Genomic DNA, 27,465 nt, shown 5'->3' with positions numbered 1-27,465 from the left:
CTTCCTGCGTTTTTCAGATTTGTCTTGTTTGCAAAGAATTGATGTCATGTCCTCCATAAATGCATTCATACTGATCAGACTCTGATTAAGTTTAAAGGTCAATTTTTTTCCTTTTTAAATTTCTCCATGGACCACCTCCCAGTCTATCTTCACCACCCCACCTCCTCCAGTTCTCACAAGGGAACCTCATTTACACTCATGTGACTTCAGTGATGTTAAATTAAGGAAAGCCAGTCTCACTTGGATACTTTCTTTCTTTTTCTTTTTTTTTTGGAGGGGTGTCTGGTCGTGGGGCCTGAACTCTGGGCCTGGGTGCTGTCCCTCAGCTCTTCAGCTCAAGGCTAGCGCTCTACCACTTGAGCCACAGCGCCACTTCCGGCTTTTTCTTTGTGCTTATGTGGTGCTGAGGAATCGAACCCAGGGCCTCATGCAGGCAAGGCAAGTGCTCTACCACTGAGCCGCCTTCCCAGCCCTCACTTGGATACTTTCATGTTTCTTCTTCTATGTCATTTGGACTCCTGCATCTGGTACCTCTTTACTTTCTCTCAGTCCATTTCCTCTCTCCACTTCCCCCTTCCAATGGAGAACTGACCACATGAACAGATTGCTTTTCCGCACCTTGCAGTATCTTGTCCTTATTTTGTCCTTCTGTCACACCTATCTGGCACTGCCATCATCCAACTCTTGAGTCAATCCAACCAGTGCCTCACCTGTAAACTACCAAGCCAGTGCAGGTGGGACACAGCACCTTGCCACGTAGATGAACGGCATTGCAGATGCCAGGACTCCCTCCCTGGCTAGAAATCTTTCTCTCTTCTCCTAATTGCATCTCCCTCATTCCCTAGAAACTATTTCAAACTTTCACACCTGCCCACAAGACCGCAGAACTGCCAGCTCCCTTCTCACTCCCAGTTGATGAATCTGTCCCTTATTTCAGATTAGATGGACAACCCACATAATTCACAAGCTTACCTGCCTCTGCACATGTCTGCCTTCAGTGCTGAAGAAGTGTCTCTTCTCCTGCTTAATAGAACTCCCAGCCCTTGCTCTCTGACAACCCAGCCCTTCATTTACATACATCTCCTCTAAAACTGGCCCCACTCAGAGCTTCAGGGCCGCCTCTTACCACTAAATCCAACAGGTAATTGTTCCCATTACACTGCACAAGGGAGGTCACTCGGTCTTTCCTGGGTTGCTTCTCTAATCTGTCAGCCCTTACTCAGCCATTTCCCACCTGTCAGCTGGTATAGTTTTTTCTCTCTTCTCTCTCTGTCTTCTCTCTCCCTCCCTCTCTCCCTCCCCCTCTCTCTCTCTCTTTCCCTCTCTCTTTCCCTCTCCCTCTCCCTCTCTCTCTCTTTCCCATTCTCTCTCTCTGAGCATGTCTTTTATTTCAGACTGACAAATTTTTATTGTCTAGAAAAAAAATATATATATATATAAATCCCCCACAAAAGACGCCATTCTTTCATTTCCCATCTTTTTTTCAATACCTTCTGTCACAAGATGGACTGGAAAAAATATTGTCTAGAAATATATATATATATATATATATAAAAGATCCCCCAAGTGGCTATTCTCTCATTTCCCCATCTCTTTGCTCAGGGGTTCGGGCTCACAGCTCCGGTCACAAGGGACAGGCGGCGGCGTGGCGGTCAGTGGCGGGGAGCCTGTGGTATCTGCCTGTATTCGCGATGAGTTTACCTCTCGATCCCAAACCTTTCCTCAGTGGACTAACAGGAAAGCCAGTGATGGTGAAACTTAGGTGGGGGATGGAATACAAAGGCTACCTGGCATCTGTAGATGGCTGTATGAATATGCAGCTGGCAAATACAGAAGAATACACAGATGGGGCATTGTCTAGACATCTGGGTGAAGTTCTAACACGATGTAACAATGTCCTTTACATCTGAGCATGTCTTATGTGTCTCTCCCCTCCCTCCTATCCCACCACGCTCAGTCCCTAACTCCTCCCAGACTTCCATATTCTCTCTATTGACAACTCCTATATCTGACCACCTCTCCCCTGCTCCTCTCTGCCGCTTCCAAGAAATCTCAGCCTCAAAAGACTCATCTTCTCCCCTTCAGTCATGAAAGTAAGTGCATGATTTTTCTCTTATTTCCCACTGAGGGAAATATCCCTTAATTCATCTCTTGCTCTCCACTCTCTATCATCAATCATCAGTCCTTGATAGTTCAAACATTTGATTTTCATTTTCATGGTCCACTTCTCTGCTAACTCAGAGCTACCACGGGAGTGTGGCCCTTCGCTCTTACTGGTCTCTGCAGCAGTTTCCCATGGCCTTTCCTGTTTTGGGGTACCTTGTGTGTTCACCCCATCCTCCAAGCAGCACAGATTGGGCCATTGCTTTAAAGTCCTCTGCTCTCTGACAGTCCCGCTATGCTATGTACAGCCTTGTGCTGGGTTCCCGAGGATGCCGTGGTCTCAATGAATCCCTTGCCAGGCCTTCCTTTCTCTTGGCAATCAGTCTGATTTGGGACAGTTAGCTTCTGACTCCTCCCCTGCCGACATCTAATCGTGAATCGCAGGCTCTGAGTACACGCAGCTCCTCTCTTGGTGCCGGAGCTTGACACACTCTGCTCACCCTGCCCAGAAAAACCCCTGCCCACTCCCTGCCGGACACCCTTCCTGTCTGTCCTTCAGGATCCCTGACGAAGCAGTCCCCACAGAACTAGATGGGTACCTGCCTTTCTACCAGTCACCATGCCCTGTAGCTGCTCACATACTCACCTGCGGCCCGAGCAGGTTCTTCGAGGGAGGGAGGGAGGGAGGGAGGGAGGGAGGAAGGAAGGAAGGAGGGAGGGAGGGAGGGAGGGAGGGAGGGAGGGAGGGAGGGAAGGGTTCTGTCTGATCCAAGCCAGGGCTCTCAAAGCTTATCAAGTGTGCACGTGAACAGATGAGTGTTCTGCCAGGGTGGACCTACCTGCCACCCCCCTTCATGCCCTGGTTGGCTTCAATGGCTCTCTTCTGGTACGAGGTTCCGAAAAATAACATGGAGTTTGGAGTTGGCAGAACCTGAGCCTGAGCACCTGGCCTCTGGAGTTATATCTGTGTGTGATGGTGCCTAATTGTGCTCCATGGGTCCCAGCTTCCTGACCTGTAAAGTGGGCCTAAGAGAAGCAGCCATATAACTCTTGCTAGAGTTAAGGAAACATATTCACAAGGCATCTTCCAGGCAATCAGCCCCTGCCCAATCAATAGGAGGTATGTGATCCTATGCAGGGCTCTTGGGAGGATTCTATTAACATATGTAAATGATTGCCCACTAAGATGCCCCGCCCATCACAAGCAGTCACAGCCAGGGCTCCTTCCCACACACAGTGCACAGGTCTTCGAAGGTCAACCTTGACTCTTGAACAGGGCTAACTGCAGAACAGCTCAGAGCGAGGCATTAATCTCGACTTCCAGGCCCACGGGTTGTCTCCAGAAACTACACTTAGGCATTTCCCCCCCCCCTTTGAAGGGAGACTCCAGGCCTGCTTTTCTCTTGCTGTTCCCTAATTTAGATAGAACTGATATTGTCTATTAATATGATTCTGTGCACAGAGAAGAAGGTCCTGCCAAAAGCAGCCTGGTGTTACTTTCATTCTACCAATAAATCCAAAGTCCTGGAAGTTATTTTTATTTTCATTTGCTAGTTTTGTGGTTCTGCACAATTAATGCATTATCATTAATTTCATAACTATAAAAGTAACTCAAGTGTTCCTGGATCCTTATGCATAGACTTGTATTGGATTACGCATAGCTATATTGGAAAAAAGATGAAAAGGACTAGGAAGGGAAAAAAGAAAGGAATTTCCGATCGCAAGCACATTAGAAAACTCAGCCTGATCAGAAAGCAATGTGTTAGTTATTATATGGATAATAATATAAAAGTCCTAGGGTTTATAAAGCCCTTTATGGGCTACGAGTTGCTGTTAATATCTCATCTCATTTGACCTTCACGGCAGAGTCACATTAAAGTGAAGGAGGAGGAAATTATTACACATTTTCAAAGCAATAAACTGATGTTCATTCAAGTAACTTGGCCCAGAAAGCACAGCAAATATGTCAAAAGCCAAAAGCAGTTTTTCTGAAAGACTTGCTTAATTGTATACGTTTCAACATTCACCCGACTGGGTGGGGCGCACCGAGAAAACAAATGGCCAATGGTCCTTAGGAGGCTTAGCTTTAGGCTCCACAACCTGTTCCTCTAGGAAGGTTCTCAGCAGGCTTCCAGAAATCCATTCAAAATGCACCAGAAAAAAAAAAAGAGAGAAAACAAAACAACCCTAATAATTGTCATTTAAAAACCTAGATTGCACTTTGTATGCATAATAGTCCTCATTTATTAAGCTCTTTCTACTCTGCTCTCTATTGGATGTTTTGTATAAATTATTTAAAAAGCCCCCAAAGCTATGAAGTAGCTGGGTGACCATGCTTCCAGTAATTCATATCCTTGGTCCTTGCTTTCTTCATCTGCAAAGCAAAATTAATTTGTAATATCTATGGCTTTCAGAATTGCAATGAACGTGCAATGCAATCGTACAGATAAAGCGCTTGGCTCAAGACCTACAATGGAGCCAAGAGCTTGTAAACTCTTGGGTATTTTGTTTTTATTATTGGGAATTACATAAGAAAAACAAACTCTGTGTATTTCCTGTTAGAACTCTCTACCTCACATGTACTGGGCATTATCATTAGTTGTTCAAGAAATACGAAGAATGAGGGTGTTACAGGACTGGCCTGGATCTCAGAACCGTGACTAGTGGTCAAATTTAACCCTATAAATGTCTATCAGCATGTCTTCCCTCCTACAAAAGAAGTGGTTCAAGGAAGCATTAGCTATTTCTACAATGCCCACCTCTCAGTCTGTATGGCCCAGTCACTTCTCCCTTGATGTTGATTTAGGATTTGCAGCTCTGGATTAGAAACATCCGGTCTCTAACGTCTATCTCCATTGGCTTATAGTATAACTTGATGGAATTCTCCATCTGTACTTTTGAATGCTCATCTGTTCTCCACAAGATGAGAATTCCTGAATGCAAAGCCTGGGGTATCATTTAGGTAATGAAATTCAAATTCTGCTATGTCAATTCAAATCACCAATTTGGATACTTTAAGCAAGTAAGACATGGTGTGTGCAGAGGAATTCCAACAAGTCTCTTACTTCCTCTCAAGCTCTGGTCCTCACCTGATAAAGGTAACTGTTCTCCCATCGAAACCTGGCTTGTCAGGATCTGATCATCAACATGGATTCCTGCCCTCCTTTCCTGCCTTAGATCTGCCTGTCCTATTTCTTTCAAACACACTTTAATCATGTAAAGGGGAAAAAAGATGCCATCAGCTATAATCTTTTGGCCCATATAAGAGCCAGCATGATGAGAATCAATACCAAGAATCAGGATTTTTTTCTGGCTCAGATAAAGTTCAAGCTAAACATGCTGCAAGAGAGAAGCCATTGGCTTCTCCGATGCCTTTCAAGGGCACAAGAACTGATTCCCTTGTTTTGTTTTTTTTTCCCCCCTCAACTCTGGGTTTCTCTTCTGATGTGCCTCCACGTGGATGGAAACACCACAGGGTTTAGCCCTATCATTCCCTCTCCACCTGGTCCACTCAAGTCTTTCTAATTTGCAGAATTATAATTCAAATGGAAGTAATATAGATTGTACGAACTCCAGAGATCATATTCTGATGAGTTTCAGAACAGTTTTCAAAAGACAATGGGTAGATAACAGACCATATGGTGGAGTAATAAGCAATGAAGGAACCATTTCCAGCAGGAGCCGCAACTGATTTACAGGGGGATTTGCAGGGGGATGCTGATTGGCTTTGCACCAGGATGCAGGAGACTGATGAGGGGGCCGATTTGCATACAGCTCAGTGGGATGCTGAGCTGAGCTTGGGAAGGAATGCACGGTTCACTGGGAAATCTTGTACCTGTTAACAAGCCTTGCAAACACGGGAGCAAGGCCACCATGCAGGGAACAGGAACTCCCAACATGGGTTTTCGTAACTGAAGCACTGGCAACCTTCACTCCTGATGTGCAAAGCAACCCCATTGGACCGATAGCATCACTGAAACAAAATGACAGAGCCGAGCTGGAATCTAGAGTTTGCCATTTGCTTGCTCTGTCATCGCTGGCAAGACAACTCAGGGCCTCCATGGTCTTAAATAGATACTAAAAAGGGGTCGATGTATTAATACCCTCCCTGACCAATAGTTAGCATCGTTGTTAGTATCATTATTATTAGTATTGCTGTTATTTTATAAACCATAGAAATGATCAGGTAGCTAATTCCCTTGTTTTCAGATCTATAAAGCATATTGCGTCTCCTACAGCTTAGAGATTAACCTTGGAATATTCAGTCCTCCTCCCACTGGCCCAGGCCAGGTTCTGATGCCAAGAAAAACAGGGTAGATGGGAGGGTGACTTCTGTGGGCAAAGGCTCAGATGAGGAAAACCCAACTGTAGCCACAGACAGCAGCCTGGTAAAGCCTCCTGTAGCCAGAAGCAGATTGCTGGGGTGGAGCACCTCGCTGTCCTGTCTCTTTTCTTGGGGACAAATAAATGTCCTTCTCATCTGCCCCATCAGTGGACAAATGGAGACACTACAGAAGCTCACAGAAGTGGTGCTGAGAACACAGGAGTCAGCCCAGATAGCCAGCCTCAAGGTCTGGTGGTTGTTGGGAGTATGGGGGAGCAATCCAGTCCCTGCTATGAAGAGAGCCGGGAAATGGGGAAAAAATAGCAAGGGACCTTCTTCCATGTTTGCGATTCGGTTAACAGAAGGAGAGCCTGCTCAGGCTTCAGCTCTCTGGTCAGATGTTGGCTCTTGTAGGAAGCTCTTGCTCCTTTCCTTCCAGCACTTGGGTTGGAGCTGGCATCTCACAGTGCCCTCTTGTAATTAACATTCATCTCATTCTGTTGCAATTAATGAGCGCTTTCCCCCCTCCCCTCGTCTCTAGAGACTGTGGAAAGTCTCTTTACTAGACTGTAGGGAAGTGCTGAGGGCAAGGGCAGCATGGCTGGTCTCTGGTCTCTGCTTTACCAGTACCTACTGCAGGTCCGAATGCAGGAGGCATTCGGGGGGGAAAAGCTTGGTGAATAGATAGTAGGTAAGAGGGTGGGCTTAAAAAGGGCGCTGGTGACTATAGGTGTTTGATGATGCTTGAGCAGAAGCATTGATGGATGGGTGGTTTATTAGGTGGTTGATTATTGGATGGACTGACTGGCTTGGATGGGTAGGTAAGTAAACAAGCAATTCAATCACATCACCATAGCATAGTTGGCAGTCATTTAAACCTAATGAGTGGGAGGTATGTTGAATTAAAGGGCAGGGGACTTTCATGCCGCGACTTCACTTACCCAAGGGAAATGCTAACCACAAGAATAAACGCTACGTGAAATTATCTGCCATTCATCCTAGAAACTTCAGCATAGCAGGAAGAGTTCCAGGCCTGGGAACTCAGTTTGAGTCCTGGGTGAGTACAGATAAACAAACAGCTCACTGAACACTCTCCAAGTTTGAACTACTGAAATCTAGAATTAGAGCATACCACATAGGGCTGTCACGTGACTGAAGCAGAATAATGTCCACGTGCTAAGATCTGGTACAGAGCAGGTGCTCAGCGAATTCTATGGAAGATCACTGAGGTCAGGGCTGCTTCTCTACTCGCTTTCAAACTTATTTTAGCAATATATTTTGGAAAATACAGTATTTACTCCCCAGCCATGAGGGGAGCACTTTGCCTTACACTACACTCTACACTCTTTCACCCTAGAATGTTCTCCGACCACAGGCCCAGACTACCATTGACTGAGACTTGCAAAACGGAAACCAAATAAACATTTTGGTATTTGTGATGGTGATAGAAAGCTCACGCAATCTCTCTCTCTCTCTCTCTCTCTCTCTCCCTCTCTCTCTGTCTCTCCCACTTCTCTCCTCAATTCCCCTGCTCAACCTCCCCCTCTCTTTCTCCACCCATAATCCCCGTCACAGACACTCGGGCCTTTTTTTCCTACCACACAGATGAGTTGATGACCCTGTCAGAAAATCTAAATGGTTTTCATCTGTCTATTCAGGAGTTTCTAGAAATACTTCTGACTGAGAAGCTCTCTGAATAATTTACTCATCTGAAATCATTTAAATAATCTATTCACTCATTTTCATAACTGATGGCAATGGCAAACTATCAAGGGTATAGCTTTTGTCTCACATTTATACCGTCTGCCCGCTTAATTGGATCCCTGTCCCCCTCAGACAGCTAGCTGGCCTATCAAACTGGGTTATTCTGCTGGGCAGAGGGAGACACACCCACCCTAGGCAATGGTGGTTCACTCTGGGCCTCTCTTGTAATCCTGCAGGAGCTCCAGTTCTGCCTTCATCACTAAAGGACCTTGGACAAGTCATCTGACATAGGTAGCTTCTGACTTCCCTCCTATAAAAGGAGGATAAAATTAATTCCAGTTGGAGCTGGCATTTATTAGTTATCTTGTGTGTTACTGACACAAAATAATCGCGTATTCTAAGTACTTGATCTATTTCATGAGTTAACTGTCCTAACAACTATATGACAGAATATAGTATCCTATCCTTTTAGATAAGAGAAAAGTCAGAGAACGTTGAAAGACTAAAATGAGATGATGCATTGACACAAACAGGAGATAGACTAATGGTGGTGGCGGCTTCCATGAAGATTACTGTATCAATCAGCAACATCACCATCACCATCATTACCAACATCACCATCACCATCATTACCAACATCACCATCACCATTAGAATCATCACCACAATCAGTACCATCGCCACCATCACCACCTCCCCATCATCATCACCTTAATCACCACCACCATCATCATCCGTCTTTATCACTAACATTCCTAGCACAGTACTGGTTCAGGTTAGTACGCAGATGTCTCTTCTGTGAAATGCATGTTTCAGTTTCAACTTCGGAAATCTAGAAAGCTTTCACGAGAATGTTGCCTTGCAGGAGTTAGATTGTTGTGAAGGAAGAAAGGAAGAAGGAAATGAGGAAACAAGAAAGACAGTGTCAAACAGAAACACAATGAGAAGACGATGTCACTTCTTCCATTTGCGACAGGCCCACTGTATTTTCTTCACTGTGACCTGACGTTGTACCAGGTAGTTATTTAAAACAGTTGCTCTATGTGACTCTAGGGAAGTCAGATGATAATTTTAAATCTTTTGTAATTGCTTCACTTTCTTCTCTGTGGCTCACATCATTTGAGAAACTTAATGATCATTATATAAGGAAACAAATTAAATTCCACACAGACTCAGCAAAGGTTGATCATATTACCAAACTCATTTTACAAAAGGGCACTCTACTTTAAATATGGATTGAGAAGAAAAAAGAGAGAGAGAAAGAGGAGATAAGAAAGAAAGAAAGACGAACAATAATGCTCGTAGGCAGGACACATTTCCTCTAGAACTACCGAATCCTGACTTATCTAACCACCAGTGCATACTCTAAAATTAAAAACCTGACTAACTCCTCTGTCATGAATCTTTCAGAGTGCCACGATCTTCCTCACGTCTTCATTCTTTTAAAATAGCCATTTTAAAACACTTCCCAAAGATTCATATATGATCAATAATCATTCAATGATTCAAACACCATTTCTTTTTGGATGAGTATAGGCTGTTGGGGTCAATGTTTTAGCTTTGCAACTTACTAGCTCGTGAACCTGAACAACGTATTCAGTTTCTCTGTATTTCCCTGTATTCATAAAAGACGGGGGTGTTAACATCTCAGTGCTTATGTGGGAATTAGATGAATTCCCAGTCTCCTGCAGCCATATTGTTAATGCTAAACAAATGTTTCCCATGTTTGATTCTTATTAATGATTCCTATTATCTTTTATCCTGTTCTGCCAACTGAAGCCCTTCAGCAGTGTCCCAAAAGATTATTGTATAAAGTCTCTTCATCTACAATACAATTCAGGTTCTACCAAGTATGTTTCTTCATTTCCTTAACTTTCCTTCCAATGTTTTATAGAAGGCTTCTTTCATGGTGCTAATTACTTGAAACAGGGCCTATTTATGATCTGACAGGTCTGCAGGTCTGCCATCTAAAGGAGCTTGGCTCTGCGCTCTGCTCAGAGGATCAGAGGCTGCTCTCTATCTTGAGGAATCTATGCCTGGACTCATTTAGATTGTTGACTGATTTCAGATCCTTATTAGGGACAAATTAATAGGCAACCATAGACAGTGTTTTAGTTGGCCCTATTAGGGTTACATTGACTTCAATTGCCTTCATTCCTTCTCTCCTGCTATTAATCTTGTAAGCATAACAGCTAATAATAAGTGTATATATATATATACACACACACACACATATATATATATATATACATACACACATACATATATATGTGTATATATATATGTATATATATATATATATAGAGAGAGAGAGAGAGAGAGAGAGAGAGAGAGTTGGCCCTGGACTTGAACTCAGGTCTGGTTGCTGTCACTAAGCTCTTTTGCTTAAGGCTAGAGCTTTACCACTTTGAACCATAGCTCTCTTTTCCTAATCAGTATATTAAAAAATAATAAAGACACAAGACTGAGAATCAAGGTGTCTTCACAACAGAATGATCCAGAGGAGATCACTTTAGACTTATAAAGAATAACGTCTGTGCCCCTAAGCAGCAGTTTTAGATATTTAACAAGCATCAGAATCCTCAGAAAAATGGAAATTCAGATTCAGAAATGGTTTGAGGTAGGGATAAAGCCTCTCCATCCTTCTCAAGGTGGGTAGTGGACAAGACATGTTCACCCGAGACTCGTTCCTCATTCCTGAGGGAGTCTGCTCATTAATTCTCCATCCAAGGAGTATTTGTGGAATGCTTACTATTAAATGACAGAAATGGAAGCATAAAAAAACTGAAAACCTAAAAAACAAGCTTGAAAGACTTTCAGCACTGGCTATAATTAAAACACAAAGTTCTACCTGCCTGTTGTTATTGTCCTTGTAAGCAAAGCAAGCCTCTGTGTGTCTCTGTTTGCTTGCAGTGTGTCAACATGGTGCAGTCTAGGAATGTGTTCTATCTATTGTCATTTACTGGTGTCCCTACAATTAAGATTTTCCTTCATGATTTCTTGTACACAGTCTTTGTGTGTACAAAAGCCAAGTATAATATTTGCACAAACACTCCAGTCTTCTGGCAGGAAGAACCTTGTTGTAGACTAATGATCTCTCTCTCTCTCTCTCTCTCTCTCTCTCTCTCACACACACACACACACACACACACACACACACAAGATACATTAAAACCCTGCACATTCTCATGAGTTCTTGCAAATCCACTGGGCTCTGCAGGAGTAAACATGATGTCAGGGATGGATAAACCTGGCCTTGGAAGGCAGGGAAACACATGACGATTTGGAAAGAAAAGCTCTATAACACTCCCTAACGACATCAAGTTAGCAGAGGCTGAGAAGGGCCAGGGGGAAATAGAGTAAGGAGGGTTAACAGGTACAGGGATGAAGTTGGATAGAACGAATCACTTCTAATGTCCTGTAACACATCAGGTTAATTAGTATTGACAGCAATTAATTGCATATTTCCAAGTAGTCCCTAGAGAATTAGGGATGTTTCTAACACCAAAAAAAAAAAGGATAAACGTTATAGGTGGTGGCTATGCCAATGATTTTATCTGATTGTTTCACATCATATACATGTACTGAAATACCTTAGTGCACTCCACACATCTGTGCACTTACGATGGGCCAGCTGAAGATGAAAACCACCGCCCCTTGTGTATCCACAGGCCTCATGAGACACGATAACACGTCCCTAGGCTACAGTCAGAAGCAAGAAAGCAATCAGCCTTTATCTATTAGCATATGTGCTAGGAATTTCTTAACTGGCACCTACTTGATTCTGCACAGGACAGGAAAGACCTCCCCTTCCTGAAGGAACTGGAAGACGGAACTGCTGCAGACCAGAAAACCCAAGACCTAGGAGATGTGATAAGTAATAGTCATATTCCAAGTTCCAATTAGCCAGGTCTCCTGCATCAGAGAGAGAAAGGAGGCTGGTGCCATTTTCAGAGTGTTAGAGAAAGTTCACTTGATCTCCTTTCTGAAGTAACCCTCTACCCCTTTACTCCGTCTGATGCCCCAGTGAGGGACACACCGTTTGGGGGCAAGGTGGACTTTCACTGCATTTTGTGTTCATAGCTACTACCTGGGGATCTGTAGCAGTCTCTCTGAGACCTGAGTTTGCAGGCTGGAAGAAGGAGTCAGAACACTACTGCACAGAAGGTTTTCCAAATGACTGAATGAGATCATCAATGAAAAATCCTCTGCTTTGCACTCGGTACAAATTCGCTCTTGACAAATGGCAAGTGAAGTCATCGTCGCTGACAGAGAGACATAGATGAGAGGGGCAGACTTTTTTCCAGAGGAGGTTCAGCCTCTAAGTCGAGATGATCCTGCACACAAACAATGACAGCACAGCTGCTGGTGCTCCGAAGCACTAGCACGCAGGCCTGTGGAAAACAGATCTTTCCCTTTGAGCTACCCAGATGTGGAATTATAGGTGTCTTTAGAGGAGAGAGAAGAATGCCCAAGGGCCAGGCATACTGGAGGGCAGAGCACGAGCAGATGACAAGTGGGAGGCAAAGCTCTGACCCTGGGGTACAGAAGAAACAAGCGTATTTGAGGATGGAGGATGATGCGTTTGGCCTTGGATCCCATAAGACTGGGTGTCTGTGGGTTTTCCACGTGGGAAGGTGTTCTGATCGGCAAAGCCAGAGACCTGGAGATGGGGGTGGGATGGGGGCTGGCCTCTGGCGCTATCTCTGTGCAGACGAAAACTGAAACTCAGGGCAGTCATGAGAAAGCAAACAGGACGGCGACAGTGAAGAGCTGTAGACCCATCAGAGAAAGAGCAGGGGCTGTTCCTTCAGGAAGACATCCTAAGGGGCCCTCAGACCTCTAAGGCATCTTATTATCTTTAATTAAATCTTAATCTATGGGATGAGATGCTTGTGTAACTTTAATATGTATGTTTTATGCCCTATTTATATCTGAAATCAAAACTTCAAAACAGCTCTAAACAACTTTCTTTAAATAGCTCTCTCAGTATATATCTGTCCTATAGCTAATCTAGGATGTGTTAATTAGCATGGTTTAGCCTTTCTACAATGTATGCATTATGTCAAAACCTCATGTTGTCTACCATAAACACATATAATCTTTATTGATTAATTTTAAAAATTACTTAAGAGCCGGTCTGCACAGGCATCCTGGTGTGTGCCTGTCCCTGGATATATTTTCATTTAAAAATTGATTATGACACTAGAACAGTAAATAGAATTGTTCTCAAAGCATCTGCAGAAGAGGGGATACAGTTAACAAAGAAACTGCTTCAATCTGGTGAAATCCAGTCTCTCACTGAAGGCCCAACTCCAGCGTCTCTACTCTGACAGAGACCCTCCCAAGTGACCAGGCCAAGGTCACCTCTGTCCTCTGCATCCTGGGATGGACCTTATAGCCAGTAGACCCCACATTGCATCAGACCAGGGTTGGCTTGGTTGTGAGCTGCTTGACAAGACCAATTGCCTCCTGGTCGCTGGACTGCAGCCCTGATCCGCTAGCGCTGGGGAGGGTGTTGGTTGGACTGGCCTGACTGCTGACTGGCTTGCATCCGGGGTATTGGGGAGTCCTGGGCCCACCACACTCTAAGATGAACAGAATCTCAGGGAAAAAGGGAGAGACGAAGCACAGATTCCTGGATTTGCAAGAGAAAGCCTGTTGAGCTCTGAGTTCTGTATCCGCAATGCCCAGGGGTAGAGAGCTCAGGATTATCCATGCCAGTCACACACCAAGGCCCAACAAATGGCAGTCACCCCTCTGAGGGCTCCTCACGTTTTCTATGACACCCTCATTTCATGCTGCCGCGTCTGGCATCTGCGGCGCTGCCCCCTGCTGACCTGCCCTGCAGCCTGTGGTGCTGGGGCCATATTAAGGATGACAGGACTGGTGTTTACCTTCTCCTTCTTAGAGTCAAAAGTGCAGGGAGCTGTTTCTGAGGCTCTGTCCCCTGTGCGCCTTGGAGAACAGACCAACTACAGAACATATTTGTACATTCTAAGCAACTCTCCCCAGCAAGTTCCCAAGCCGCGTGTTTGGGGGAGATTGCTCTATTTGAACAGGAATGTGAAGGAGGCGAAACAATATTAAAAGGCATTTTTGTAAATCTGGAAATGGAACGTATCAAGAGCAGCTTTCTTTCATTTCATGCTACCACCTGTACTACTAGGACCTTGTAAGCCGATTCCCTAGCAAGTGAGCCAGATCCAAAATCAACATAGAAAATTCACAGGTGTGAGCCATGTCTGACCCAGGACCAGCTAAGCCCAACCGCGGAGCATGATTTTACAGCTCCAAAAAGCATCCCCAGAACTAACGGGAAGTATAATAGTCTCTCTGCTGGGCTTGAATAATATAATTCTTTACAAAGACTAAGTCAAGGGCTGGGAAGGTGGCTCAGTGGTAGAGTGCTGTCTTGCATGCATGAGGCCTTGAGTTTGATTCCTCAGCACCACAAAAGTGGAAAATGCCAGAAGTGGTGCAATGGCTCAAGTGGTAGAGCACTAGCCTTGAGCTGAAGAGCAGAAGGACAGTGCCCAGGCCCAGAGTTCAGGCCCTATGACTGACAAAAAAAAAAGACTAAGTCAAAGCTCAACAAAATAAGTTCCAGGAAATGGGTACTTACAAGAAGGAGGGTGGGACCAAGGGAATAGGGGTTGATAAATGAAAAGGGGAAGGGGAGGAGAATGCAGTCAAGAATGCCACACAATTAAGAAAAATAAGAGAAGGGGTGGGTCAAAAGGGGGTGAAATGTTGAAGGGACAAGTGATCAAGATTCATGGTATTCATAAACTGTTTTCTTAAATGGCAAAAATTCAATACATATCCTACAAAATTAAGAAAAGTGAGGGATGGGTGGGCTGGGAGGGAGGGGTAAGAATACTGAAAGAGGTGATAGTGATCATGACACACTGTATTCATAAGCAGTTGAATGGCAAAAAAGAAAAAAGAAAAAGAACTCCCAAACCTAACAGCACCGGTAGAAAGGCCCAAATTCTCTACTTCCTATTCATAATAAAAAAATAAATAAATGAATTTAACTGTGTGCCAGTGGCTCATGACTGTGATCCCAGCTACCTGTGGATCAAAGCCAACCCAGGTAGGATAAGTCCATAAGACTTTTATCTCTAATTAACTAGCAAAAAGCCAGAAGCAGAGCTGTGGCTCAAGATTAGGGACAGCACCCAGACCTGTGTTCAAGCCCTAGGACTGACACATCAATTAATTAATTAGTCAATTAAGTTATGCAATCTAAGAGGTAAGAACAATTAAATCTTGAAGGATGGATTTTAAAAAATTATGAGAAACAGGGGACAACTGGCTCATACCTGTCATCCTAGCTATGCAGGAGTCTAAGATGGTGGAGATTGTCATTCAAACCAGACCACAAGACTCCATAACCAAAACAACCAGCAAAACTCAAGATGTGAGACCCAAGTGGTAGAGTACTAGCTGAACAAACAAACTGAATGAGTACCAGACCCTGAGTTCAAATCTAAATTACCCCCCACACATACACACACCAAAAAAACCCCACCAAAAACAGGTAGGAATACAAGAAAACAACACAGACTAATGAAAGATAGTACCTTCAAAGTCCCAGATGCATTCAGCAACACCACACATTCACAGAGGCACTGGCCACTTAGAAAGGAGGGCTACAGGGTATACCAAAAGGAAGAGAAACAGAGGGGCCATTGACTAGACTCTAATGCTTTCTTCAAGCAAAACAGGAAAAGAGAGCCCCAGTCTACTTTCTTCTCCCACGCTGCAATCTAACATCCTTTTGGTCTTGTTCACAGATTCTGTGCATCATGAGTACAGACTGATGCATTACAGATACTGAATAAATATTTGTTAAATAAATCGAGTTATCCTCTGTACTTGGGTGAATTGCCTAAGTGACCACTCAATGACTATTTTTGTTTTTGTTTTTGTTTTGGTGCCAATATTGGGACCCTCAACTTGGGTCTCACATTCTCACTCACAGCTGGCACTCTACTACTTGAGCTACATTTCCACTTCCAGCTTTTGGCTGGTTAACTGGAGATAAGATTTGTCTTTCTTGGGCTGGATCTGAATGGAGATTCTCAGTTCTCAGCCTCCAGAGTAGCTAGGTTGTAGGTGTGAGACATGGGTGCACAACTCTTATCGGTTGAGATGAGGTCTCTCAGACTTTTCCCCTTAAACTATGATACTCTTGATCTCTAGCTCCCGGGTAGCGAGGATGACAGACATGAGCCACCATGTTTGACCTTATTCTTCAAGTTCGGTTGTCTTTTCGTTATCCTTCTGTCAACATTGTTAACACTTTCTATTGTTATTATAAAGGTCACATGCACAGGGGTTATAGTCACATATGTCAGGTAAAGAATACATTTCTAATATTTTCTAATCTATTCCTTATTTCTTCATTGACATGCAGGTTGTTTGGTAATACGCGGCCATGTTTGGGGACTACTGAGATAGATGTTTTGTGATTGGCCTTTTGCTGTTTTAATGCTGGAGCTTGCATGTTGTATCGCCTCATTCTTTCCAAACATATTTCAAAACCCGGGCCACTCCAGGGAATGTTCCTCGTGTCCTGGCTGGGATGTGTACCCGGTTGCTGTGGGATGTGAACGTTTCCCTACGCTTCTTTTTCACCCTTTCCCTTCCAGGGATTTGTCATGCCCGCCGCCCTCCCCCCCTCCCAAGCCAGGGCTTCCATTGGTAGAGCATTATTTTTCTCCTGATTCCTGCTAGCTAGATCCTCCCCAGGCCAAAGCCACCTCTTCTTCCTCCATAGCTCTCCTGGACTTCTGTTGCATGTGCAAAGCAAAGGTAAAGTGAGTTTAGTTAAAGTAAGCGTAAGTGAAGGCACACGCGGGGAGGATGGCCATTTGGAAAAGGGTGAAAATGGCGCACATGTAGGAAATGTGGGCAAACTGCAGAGACCAATGCTATGGAGTCAGCACCTGCCACCACGGTGGTGCCAGCTCTCCTAATCCTCCCGGACACAGAGCACCCCCACCCCAATCACAGGGTCTCCCCAGGAAGCCTTTCCCCTGACCCTTACAACATCCAGACTGCCTCGCTGGAGGCATGCTTGGCGTAGGGAATGGAGCCGGGAGCAGCTCGACAGGAAGTGCCCTGGGCGGAATATCTAGCTTTGTCCCTTTTCTGCCTGCGCTTCCCTTCCCTCCCCTGGGCTGGGTACACAGAAGGACGCTCACCTTCTCCCACTCGCGGTCTTTGTTCAGCACGATCACCACCAGCCTGGGGTGCACCTGGTAGCCTTCCTCGGTGAAGGACAAGTCTTTGCCATCCCATGTCACATTGACCATAAATCTGGACAGAGAAAGAGAGAGGAAGACAACCTTTTAGGGATGAATTAGAGGCGACAGGCCTGTGAGACCACGCGACCATCTGCCGGAGTGAAATGTAGACAGCGTCTTCTCATTCTCACTTCACACAGCTGCCATCGATGCAAGGGTGGGGACCCATTCAGGCCTTGATGCCTGACCTGGCACACTCTTCCCGTGTGAGCCTGGACTCATTCTCAGAATCCACCCCCCACGCCCCCTGCAGACATTCATAAACAACTACCTATTCTAGGAACAGGAATGCTTCTGACCAGTCAGAGCCGTAGTGCTTGCTGGCTTCTTAGAGAAGAATCTGAATGCATATTTCCATCCTGCTGTAACACACTTCTCTGAAGGAAACTGCTGGTGAACCACAGGACATTCCAGTCAACATCAAAGAAATGATGCCCTGTTTATTTATTATTCATTCAACTACTATTTATTAAGTATTTGCTACATATCAGGGCTCGGCTCCTTGGGTAAGGAAACAGACAATGCCCCTGCTCTCATGTTTATAGTCTAAGGGAGAGGGCAGTGATTACTTGGTAAATTACAGAACTAGGATACGTGCTGCAATAGAAAGAAGGGTGCGCTACGTGAAACAGGTGTGAGGTAAGGCTGAGGACGTGTCGTTTCCCCTGACTGGTGAGTGAGCACTAACTAGATGCGAAAAAAATACAAGCTGACAAAAGGGACAGTACAAGCAAAAGGCCTGTACTGATACAGATGAAGGCCTATATTAATACAGATGAAGGACCAGGAGGCTGAAGGAGAGAGAGAAAGAGAGGGATTTGTTGCAGGAGGTGAGGCTGAGAAGCTGAATGGAGGCAAAACAGTGAGGATTTTTGTAATAATCTGTTTTTGGGAAGACACTGAAGGGTGTTAATGAAGGAAGGGACATTAACAGCCTCGTTCCAGATTCTGTAGAGCATGGGCAGGAATGGTAGGATGGATACAGGGGTGCCGTTTATAGGGTGCTATCAATCTTGCAATCAAGGAGAATGACAGTGGTGGCTTGGACGCTGGTTGTGGCCAAAGAAGAAGAAGAGAAGCAGGTAAAGGGAGAATAGGCAGGGAAAGCAAAGCAGGCCGAGTGGGGTTATGCAGCAGGATTTTGTGCTGGATTAGCAGTGGGGACAGGCCAACCACGATGGCTGTTAGTATCCACCTTATGCTGCAGCTAACTTTCGGCCTAGGGACTTCCGCGATGGTAACATCTGCCTTCCGACACCGCTGTTCAGAGCCACCATGCTGAGGTCCGGATGGACTCAGGATGTAATGGTAAAGACAGCCAAGGAAACACTGCTGTGGCCACTTAACAAAGTCAGAAACTACAACAATGAAGCCTCAATGCATTCGAAGACTATGACAGAAGCACGGCCAGTGCTATCCACAGAGACAGACTCACTCAAGGCCTGCTTGGTAGTCCCTTAGCCTCCAGCGCAGCTGAGGAAGTAGAACAATGAAAGAGGAGCATGAAGCTACAGAGAATTCCACAAGGACGGACTGGCCTTGTGGGTCTTTGTCCTCTGGCCCTCCCCAGTGCTGACCACATCACATCAAAGAGAACCAGGACTCCAGCAACGGTACTTATTGTGCATCTGCTCAGTGGACCATGTGGATCATTAAAAATCATGCTCATAAAGACAAGTTAATGACATGGAGAAAATGCTCATTACAATAATGTTAAGCAAGCAGAAAAGCGGATAAAAAACAAGAGCCTGTCTGCCTGGAAGGATTACAGGTATTTTCCATTTTCTTCTAAGCAGCCTTTCTTCTCCAAATTCTTTGCAATCAACTACTTTATACCACAGAACAACTGCAACAAGGCCATTCTAGGAGAGGCAAAGTGTAATCATTATCCTATTTGACGCATTTAGGAGATCTCTGATTATTTGCTAGAAAGGTATTGTCTTCACTCCACAACTGTGTATTGTGAGTCTGTAATCTGCCAGGCCTTCCTGTGATTCCTATAGATATAGAAATTTTAAAAAACACGGTGTTTCTCTGCTCTCCGACCCATGTTCTTACACCTCAGTGACACAGACACATCAACATTTGGAAGGCTGTTTGTGAATCAGTGGAGAGCAAATGTGAGAAGTTAGGAACACACGAAGGAAAGGCCCCCTAATTCAACCTGGAAAAAGTTGAGGAGCCCTTGTGGGGAATCCTGAAGCGTGAAGGGGTGGGAGAGGTGAAAAGCATTCTGACCAGAGGAGGCATCTGAAACAAAAAAGAATGGATCAAAGGCAATGATACACACAAGGAGATGCAGGAGACATTGTAGTGAGGCTGACGGCCATGATGTGTGCAGTGAGGTAAGCCTGGGAGAAGTTCCCGTGTCAGCTGATCAGGGTCCTCATGTGATAGGCCAAAGCATCTGGGTTTTGTTTTAAAGGCCTTAAGTATAAGAAGTGAAAAGTTCTCCCACGGTTGGAGAGAACTTCAATTTATTTTTAATTTCTCATTTTTCAATTGTTTTTGTCAGTCATATGCCTTGAACTCTGGGGCTGGGGTGCTGTCCCTGAGCTCTTTTGCTCACTGCTAGCACTCTACCACTTTGAGCCAGTGCTCCACTTCTGGTTTTCTGGCGGTTAATTGGAGGTAAGGGTCTCATGGACTTTCTTGACTTAAACACAACCCATTGTCTAGATAACAAATTATTTTTCATGCCCTTTCTTCCCTTTGATGCTTGCTGGCCGGTATGGGACCAGTCCACACCAAGGGGTGTGGTCCAGATGGGCTCATCTAAGGGACATTCACATATACCTGTTTTTAATTATTGGCATGAACTGGGAGATTAGAGGAAAGCTGGACTCTAGTTAAATTCCATCAGGCTCTCAAATAACTGCAACTTAAATTAGGTTGCCACTACTTTCAGCTATTTTGGCTTTGTTCTGAGGTATTGGTCTTATTTCACTGCCAAAAACCTTGTAGGGGCTTGGTGTTCAAGTAAATTGACAGAGTACCATCCAAAATGGCACCCATCCATCGATATGGATTGATCTTTCCATCCAGACACTGGCTAACACATCTGTCCTCACATCCATTAATACCATCCTCCATCTGTCCATCTATCCATCCATCTACACATCCATCTATCAATACAGTCATCCATCCATCCATCTGTACACCTATCCATTAATACAGATATCTATCCATCCATTCATCTACATATCCATCCATCAATACAGTCATCCATACATCTATCCACCCACCCATCCAGCCATCAACACATCCACCCATCAACAATCATCCATCCATCCATCTACACATCCACCCAATAGTCATCTATCCATCCACTCATCCACCCACCAATACAATCATCTATCCATCCATCCATCTACATGTCCATCCATGAATAGTCATCCATCCATCCACCCATCCATCCACCCATCCATCCATCAATATAGTTATCCATCCATCCATCCATCAATATAGTCATCCAACCATCCATCTATATGTCCATCCATCAATGCAGTCATCATCCATCCATTTCTACTCATCCTTCTGTCAAAAGAAATGCTTGACTACCTACTACCTATCATATCATACCCCATACCAAGAACTTTGAGAAGAAAACAACACAAAATAATCATATAATTTTCAAGATGCACAAAGGGAGAGGGGCAAAAATATCTGCAATAAAGGGTAATCAGTATGAAAATAGGGATATCATGAACTAAGTTGCAAGAGCATAGGAAAATAATGGACAGTCCTATTGAGATTCTCGGGCCAGAATCAGGAACCAAGTTGGAAGATGTTCTGGCTGGTTGGAAAGAAAGAACAGGAAATGAAGGTGGGAAGGGAAAAGATATTTTGCAAACCTGCAAAGTCAAGGTCAGAGAGCTTTGAAACTTTATGATGAATCTGATGAGACAGAATCAGTTCAGGAGGGTTGAGATCTGGGGAAGACAGGAGAAGTAACTTGGGGAGTGACGCAAGACAGAGCTGTAAGTGCGTCACCAGCCTCACGATCAGAATTATACACATCCTCAATTCAATGACGGTGGAGGTCTGAAGAGCAAGTTTGCAAGGTGCAGGGAGATGAATACACAGGGCTTTGTAGTCATCAAAGCAAAAGAGAAATCAAAGAAGGCAGCCCAGCAAGCAACTTCAATGGAATGCACCGTTCATGGAATTCCAATATAAAAACTGGAGACAAAGATGACCACTGGTCTTTAACTGACTTTGTAGAAAATTAGCCACTCATTCTCTGAGCTTCCCAAAGCATGTTGTTAGCACGGCCAATTCTTGGAGGTTATTTCTTCGAGACAGCTTTTATTTCTCCGACTAGATTTCAGTTCTCCAACTATTAATAAGGTTCACCAAATGCCCCAAATATTGGTACAAAAATTTAAAAAATGTTTAGTAGGTTATCAAGAGTTTTTGAAATATCCAGGTTGGTTATCTTCTTGGAATAGACAAATGCTAGTTGTTGGAACGTCAGTGCTCTCAGAAGCCCACACATAAATAAATGCTTGGATCGCAAGGTGGTGTTACTGGCAGTGATGAACCTTTTAAAAAGATGTGGTTTAGTGAGGGGTCTTTAGGTCATTGAGGGCATGCCTTTAAGGGAGTCTCAGAAGCACTTTGCTTCTCCATGTACTCCCTCCATACAGTGTGTTACCTCCCCGCAGCCCAGCATTGAACGTCCCCAATCACAGATCACCTCAGGTATCTGTTACAGTGACAGGAAGCTGACTAACATCACAGATCAGGCAACCATTTGGATTTTGACACAGGCCTGGGGAGAGTCACAGGCAATGGCTGTCACACGAACTGAATGTCACTGTTACTGTTTTAATCAAGAAGCCAGCCTGTCCTGGTGGCCATCTTTCTTTGCTTTTGCTTGTTAAATGTATTTAAACCTCCTTCGATTTCCCATCTCTATTTCTCAGGTTCACTTTGCTTTTCTTCAATCAGATAGAATAAGCGGGTGACTATTATTTAGAATCCATCAATCTTCTTCAGAATATATAGAAAGATTCTTTGGGAATTGTCATGTTCCGGAATGTTCTGTGTTCCTTTAAGATTCAATATTCTGGACCAGTGAGTGACTCCATACATTGACTATTAATGTTGTCTCTTTTTATCTACTCTATTGTGTTCAATCCCTTGGGAGGAAAAAAAATGCTAACAGAAATTTTTGCTGAGCAGTAATTTCATTATGAAATTGGCAAGGAGCGATACCTATTACCTTCAATTCCCCCATCCAATTTCTAGGAAGGACAATCCATATTTTCTTGGGCTTTCTTCCCATTTAAATTTGCTCCAGAGCAAAATGCTTTACCATTGTACTGTGCCTTGCTTGGTCTCCATTATCACCTGCTGGGTGCTTGTATTAACAGTAGAATCTTATCACAGTTTTGCTTATCTCTCAAAGATTGATTATAAACCTTTAGTGATCAGATAAAAAAGTACTAGAAAATTCTGGCTGTTACTAGGCTTCAAATTACAGCTTCAATATTCCCAGCAGGTGCAATAAATGCATGAAAGCAGGCTGGCAAAATATTGAAGCTGGGCAGATTCTAATGATTTGCCAACGTCCACTTCTGTGTTACTGTCGTGAATGGTGGTAACTCCACCAAGCCTAACACAAATATATAAATACAGAGGCCATAGATCTCATGCCTATCTGAGTTGCAGGTACATGAGGCTGAGGTCCAAGTAAAATAAACACAATTCTTGTGTTTTGTCTTCTATGAAGGATGGATATACAGTGATCGAGGTAACAAAGGAAAACAGGTAGGCTATATTTTTCTGTGTTGAAAAAGGAAAGAAACTGGGTCGGAAGTGCCAAGTGCTCCCTAGACCCGCATTGTCACATCAGCCTTAGGTGACTGTCGGGTACATTAAAATGCACCATAAGAATAAAGCACACACCCTGGATCCAGGAGAATGTCTGCTTTTAAAAAAAAAGTGCAAAAAAATTCAAGTCATGTGATTGATTTTAACGATGATTTCCTATCGGAACGATTTAGACATGTTGGGTTACATAAAACGCGGTGTTAAAATTAATTCCATCTGCCTCTCTCTATGCTTTTAGGCATCACCAGAAATAGTTCTACAAGTGCCTGCCATATTTCTATTGCACGGCTGTTCTAGATTTCTCTTTTGGTTTTTGTTATCCAGTAGATGGTAGACCTTGTGAAGACAGGGAACTCACCCAACACATTGCATTTCTCATGAATACCTGCTGAGCGCAGAGATGGGACTCAATAAAGACAAACGTGAAGACTGAGAGGCTGGATTGCTGGATTTCTCTGTTATTGAAGTGTGATAAGGTGGAGGAGGGAGAGTAGGCTTCACCAACTGCATTACCTTGGGCAGTGTCCTTCACATTCTCTGCCCACCTCTTCCATCTTTGTAAAAATAATGGCTTGGGTTGGAACACGTGAACTACCCATGGAGCTTGATGTACTTAACCTCACTAATTAATAGTGCACACAGCTTGCCTAAGCACACAAACGCTGTCTACCAAATAGTATAGTTAACTCTGATGTCAAATTTCCATGTCATTATTTTTCCACCCTATCACATTTTCTCACACCCTGTCATGATACAGCTCAGTCTTTGGAAAGCCATTTCCAGTGTCCTACTGTCCTGTCAAGAGCCAGCCCCTTGGGGGTTGCACAAGCTCCTTTAACTATTACTTACAATGTCTCATTCTTCCACATTTCTCTTGTAGCTCTACTGTCTTACAGGGCTAAGTCTCCTTTAACTTCCCGGATCTGATTATTTGAAATGTTCTCTAGACATGTTTATTATTTGCTATTTCCCCCTTGGACTTTAATTCTCTTTCATAAGTGACACTGTAACCCATTTAGTGTGCCTTGATTTGGGGTCAATTTTCTATCTGTTTTGCCATTTCCCAAGTTCCCAGGGCCATTTCCTGGCTCAGGCTGTCCCTAGAATGCCTCCTCCTTGGGTGCTGCAGTGCTTTCAGTAGTCATTTGACATACATGACTTTGAAAACAGAGCCACTGTTCTCTTTCATCTCTTCTAAAATCTCCAGGCATTGTCATTTTGAAATTTGTGTGTTCTTTCCATCTTCCTCCTGGTGGACAGAGATACCTTTGGCCTTAAGGGCTGTCTTTTTCAGTGTTCTCCCTCCCTCTTTCTCGCCCCCCCACTCTCTCTTTCTCTCACCTTCCATTAACTATTCCTCATGGACAGGTGTGTGTGTCCTCATGGACAGGTGTGTGTGTGTGTGTGTGTGTGTGTGTGTGTGTGTGTGTGTTGGCAAAGTACTCATCTAACATGTGTGAGACCCTAGATTCGATCCTAGCACTGTTGAAAGAAACCCAAAATGACTCCCTTGTGGGCAGGAGGAATTCTACATTCCTCATTAGTGCTCCCTCTTTGTGATTTTACCATTATTTAGTCCTTTCAATGCACCTTTCCCCTTTCTCCTCCCCTCCGACGCCCCTCTACACCTTGCTCCATCTCTTCCCAGAAATCTCCCGACAGCTGTACTCTCCTCCCTGCTCTTATTTGTGAACAATCTCATGGACTCTTGGTAGTTTCCCAATTCTCCCTCCCCTCCACCAAACAATTACCAAATGTATAACAGCAGAGCTGAGATGTAAAGGTCAAGACAGAATTTAATAACTCTACACACAAATCTGATTCTCTAGGCCAATATCATCCGAGCCAGACACACAAACGACAGCATGAAGAAAAGGAATATATATATATATATATATATATATTTTAGAGAAATGTTCAGTCTTCCAACACAACTTCCATTGTGGCCATTTGAAAAAGTAATAACGTTTGTTATCTTGACTGACTAATACTGAGTTTTTAAAAAACAGAAAATGGGATCCTTTTTAATTTTTGAACCATTCAGACTCTAAAACAAGTCATAGACTGGGTATTGCAGTAAGAATTTAAGAGTATGTGTTGAGGGCTGGGGATGTGGCTCAAGTGTTAGAGCACTTGCCTAGCAGGCACAAGGCACTGGGTTCAATCCTTGGTGAGGAGGGAGAAGTATTTGTTTCCTAAGTGAACACAGAAATGAGCAAACCTAGATCTTGAGGACCTTCTTACACATTTGATGTTCATTTCCAGTTAACCAACCACAAAAAGTGATTCTACTGCTTAGGTTTTTTGTTGTTGTTTGGGGGGTTTATTGCTTTTGTTTGTTTGTTTTGCCAGTGCTGAGGCTTGAACTCAGCCCTGGGTACTGTCCCTGAGCCTCTCTGTGCTCAAGGCTAGTGCTCTACCATTTGAGCCACTTCCAGATTTTTATGATTAGTTTATTGAGATAGAGTCTCATGAACTTTCCTGCCTCATCTGGCTTCAAACTGTGACCCTCAGAGCTCAGCCTCCTGAGTAGCTAGGATTATAGATGCAAGCCAGTGGTGCCTGGCTTACTTTTCACTTTTGATATCTGTTTATTATAAGTCTCAGTGGCTGTCAGTAAAGTGGCTTTAAAAGAACAGTTAAATCCCATCTTACTGATCTTACAGCTGTTCCTTAGTGTGGGTTTTCTCAGGTACCAGGAGTAGGGAATCTGGAAATTCTGGGTAGTATTTATGACACTGCTAGAGTAGAAGTGAACGCATCTCCATTAACCTTTAGTACCTTACCCAACTATTTGGAATGGGCTGCCATGAAAGCCAAAGGAACCAGCTCATGAAATGAGCTTCTAACCTGAAAGAGCAGAAGAGTTGGTGAGGTCGCATCCCGCTGAGAGCAGACCCAGTCACCCGTGCCTCTGCTACCAAATCACTCCACGTCACAAAGGGGCCAGTGGGTAAGGACATCACTGCCCTCCCTCGCCCCCAAAGAACAGAGAGAATAAAAATGAGATGATATGGGCCAACTCACAATGCAAGGTGATTCTTTTTTATTCAAGAATTTCTGCCTATGTCCATATTGGAAAATAGGGGGCTGTGAAAGCAAAGGTTTTGTTCGCATTGTTTGCAGCTTTATCTCTTGGGCACAACCTGTAACAGTCTCTGGCCCAGAGTGGATGCACAATACATATTCATTGAGTGAACTAAAGTCTTAGTTCTCTGTCTTTTGTTGCGATTTATTTTTTTCCATTGACAATGAGACCTGTTTATTCATCAGGGTGTCTACCTGGGCTCCGTGAATCACTAGGAATCTGAGAATCGACTCAAAGGCAGAGGGAAACGGCACGTACCAGTGGGACTCTGGGACGCTGACCTTTCTGTACATCTTTAGTATATTGGATGATTTATGAGCTATTACTTGGAAAAAACTTAAATGTGTGCTTCTGTGAATGTACATAGAGATGTATAGAATACACATGTATATAAATGCATACATGCAACTCAGGGATGAAACTCAGGGCCTTGCACATGCTAGGTAAATGCTCTACTACTGTGCTACATTCCCAGGCTGCCACATTTTAAGCTAATCAGAAAAAAAAAAACCACACTGGGTACCAGTGATGGCTCACGCCTGTAATCCTGGCTACTCAGGAGACTGAGATCTGAGGATTGGATTTTGAAGCCAACCCTGGGCAGAAAAGTCCCTGTGAGACTCTTATCTCCAATAAGCTACTCAGAAAAAGCAGGATGTGGCACTGTGGCTAAGTGGTAGAGCACTTGATCACAAAGAGGCTCAGGGACAGTGCCCAGGCCCTGAGTTCAAACCCCAGCACCAGCAGAAACAAACAACAACAACAACAATAAAAGCCCACAAACAATCAAGACACTTTTCCTCCATATTGCAAGATGAAAAGAATCCTGGTATCCAAATTAAAAGGTCCAGAATCTTGTCCTAACTACCTGCGAAAACAAGTACATAAAAATAAGGGACTAAGGTGAATTTAGTTTGTAATATGCATTGAATGTTGTGTAAGATCCTTTCCTTTTGTTACCTGAGTTCTCCCCTTAGAGCTAAGTGTGGATTTCTCCTTTCTCCAGAGAGAGGCCAGAGGCTCACAGAGTTTTCTAATGGTATGAAAGACTACACAGGAAGGGTGTCAGAGATCTCTGATTGTCCAGCAGT

General features: G+C 43.9%; 1 protein-coding gene across 2 annotated transcripts in view; it reads right to left on the bottom strand.

Annotated features, from left to right (window-relative positions):
- Positions 1 to 27,465, bottom strand: part of Grin2a (glutamate receptor, ionotropic, N-methyl D-aspartate 2A) — a 280,661-nt gene that overhangs the window by 82,264 nt on the left and 170,932 nt on the right. For both annotated transcript variants that reach the window (XM_013011440.1, XM_013011441.1), the window contains one exon: positions 17,347 to 17,461. In XM_013011440.1, the coding sequence (XP_012866894.1) occupies positions 17,347 to 17,461 (115 nt within the window). The remainder of the gene's footprint in view (positions 1 to 17,346; positions 17,462 to 27,465) is intronic.

This window comes from Dipodomys ordii, unplaced genomic scaffold (assembly GCF_000151885.1).
Source record: "Dipodomys ordii isolate 6190 unplaced genomic scaffold, Dord_2.0 Scaffold14, whole genome shotgun sequence".
Taxonomy (NCBI): domain Eukaryota; kingdom Metazoa; phylum Chordata; class Mammalia; order Rodentia; family Heteromyidae; genus Dipodomys; species Dipodomys ordii.
The sequence above is the reverse complement of the archived record's forward strand: the minus strand, read 5'-3'. Positions and strand labels throughout refer to the sequence as shown.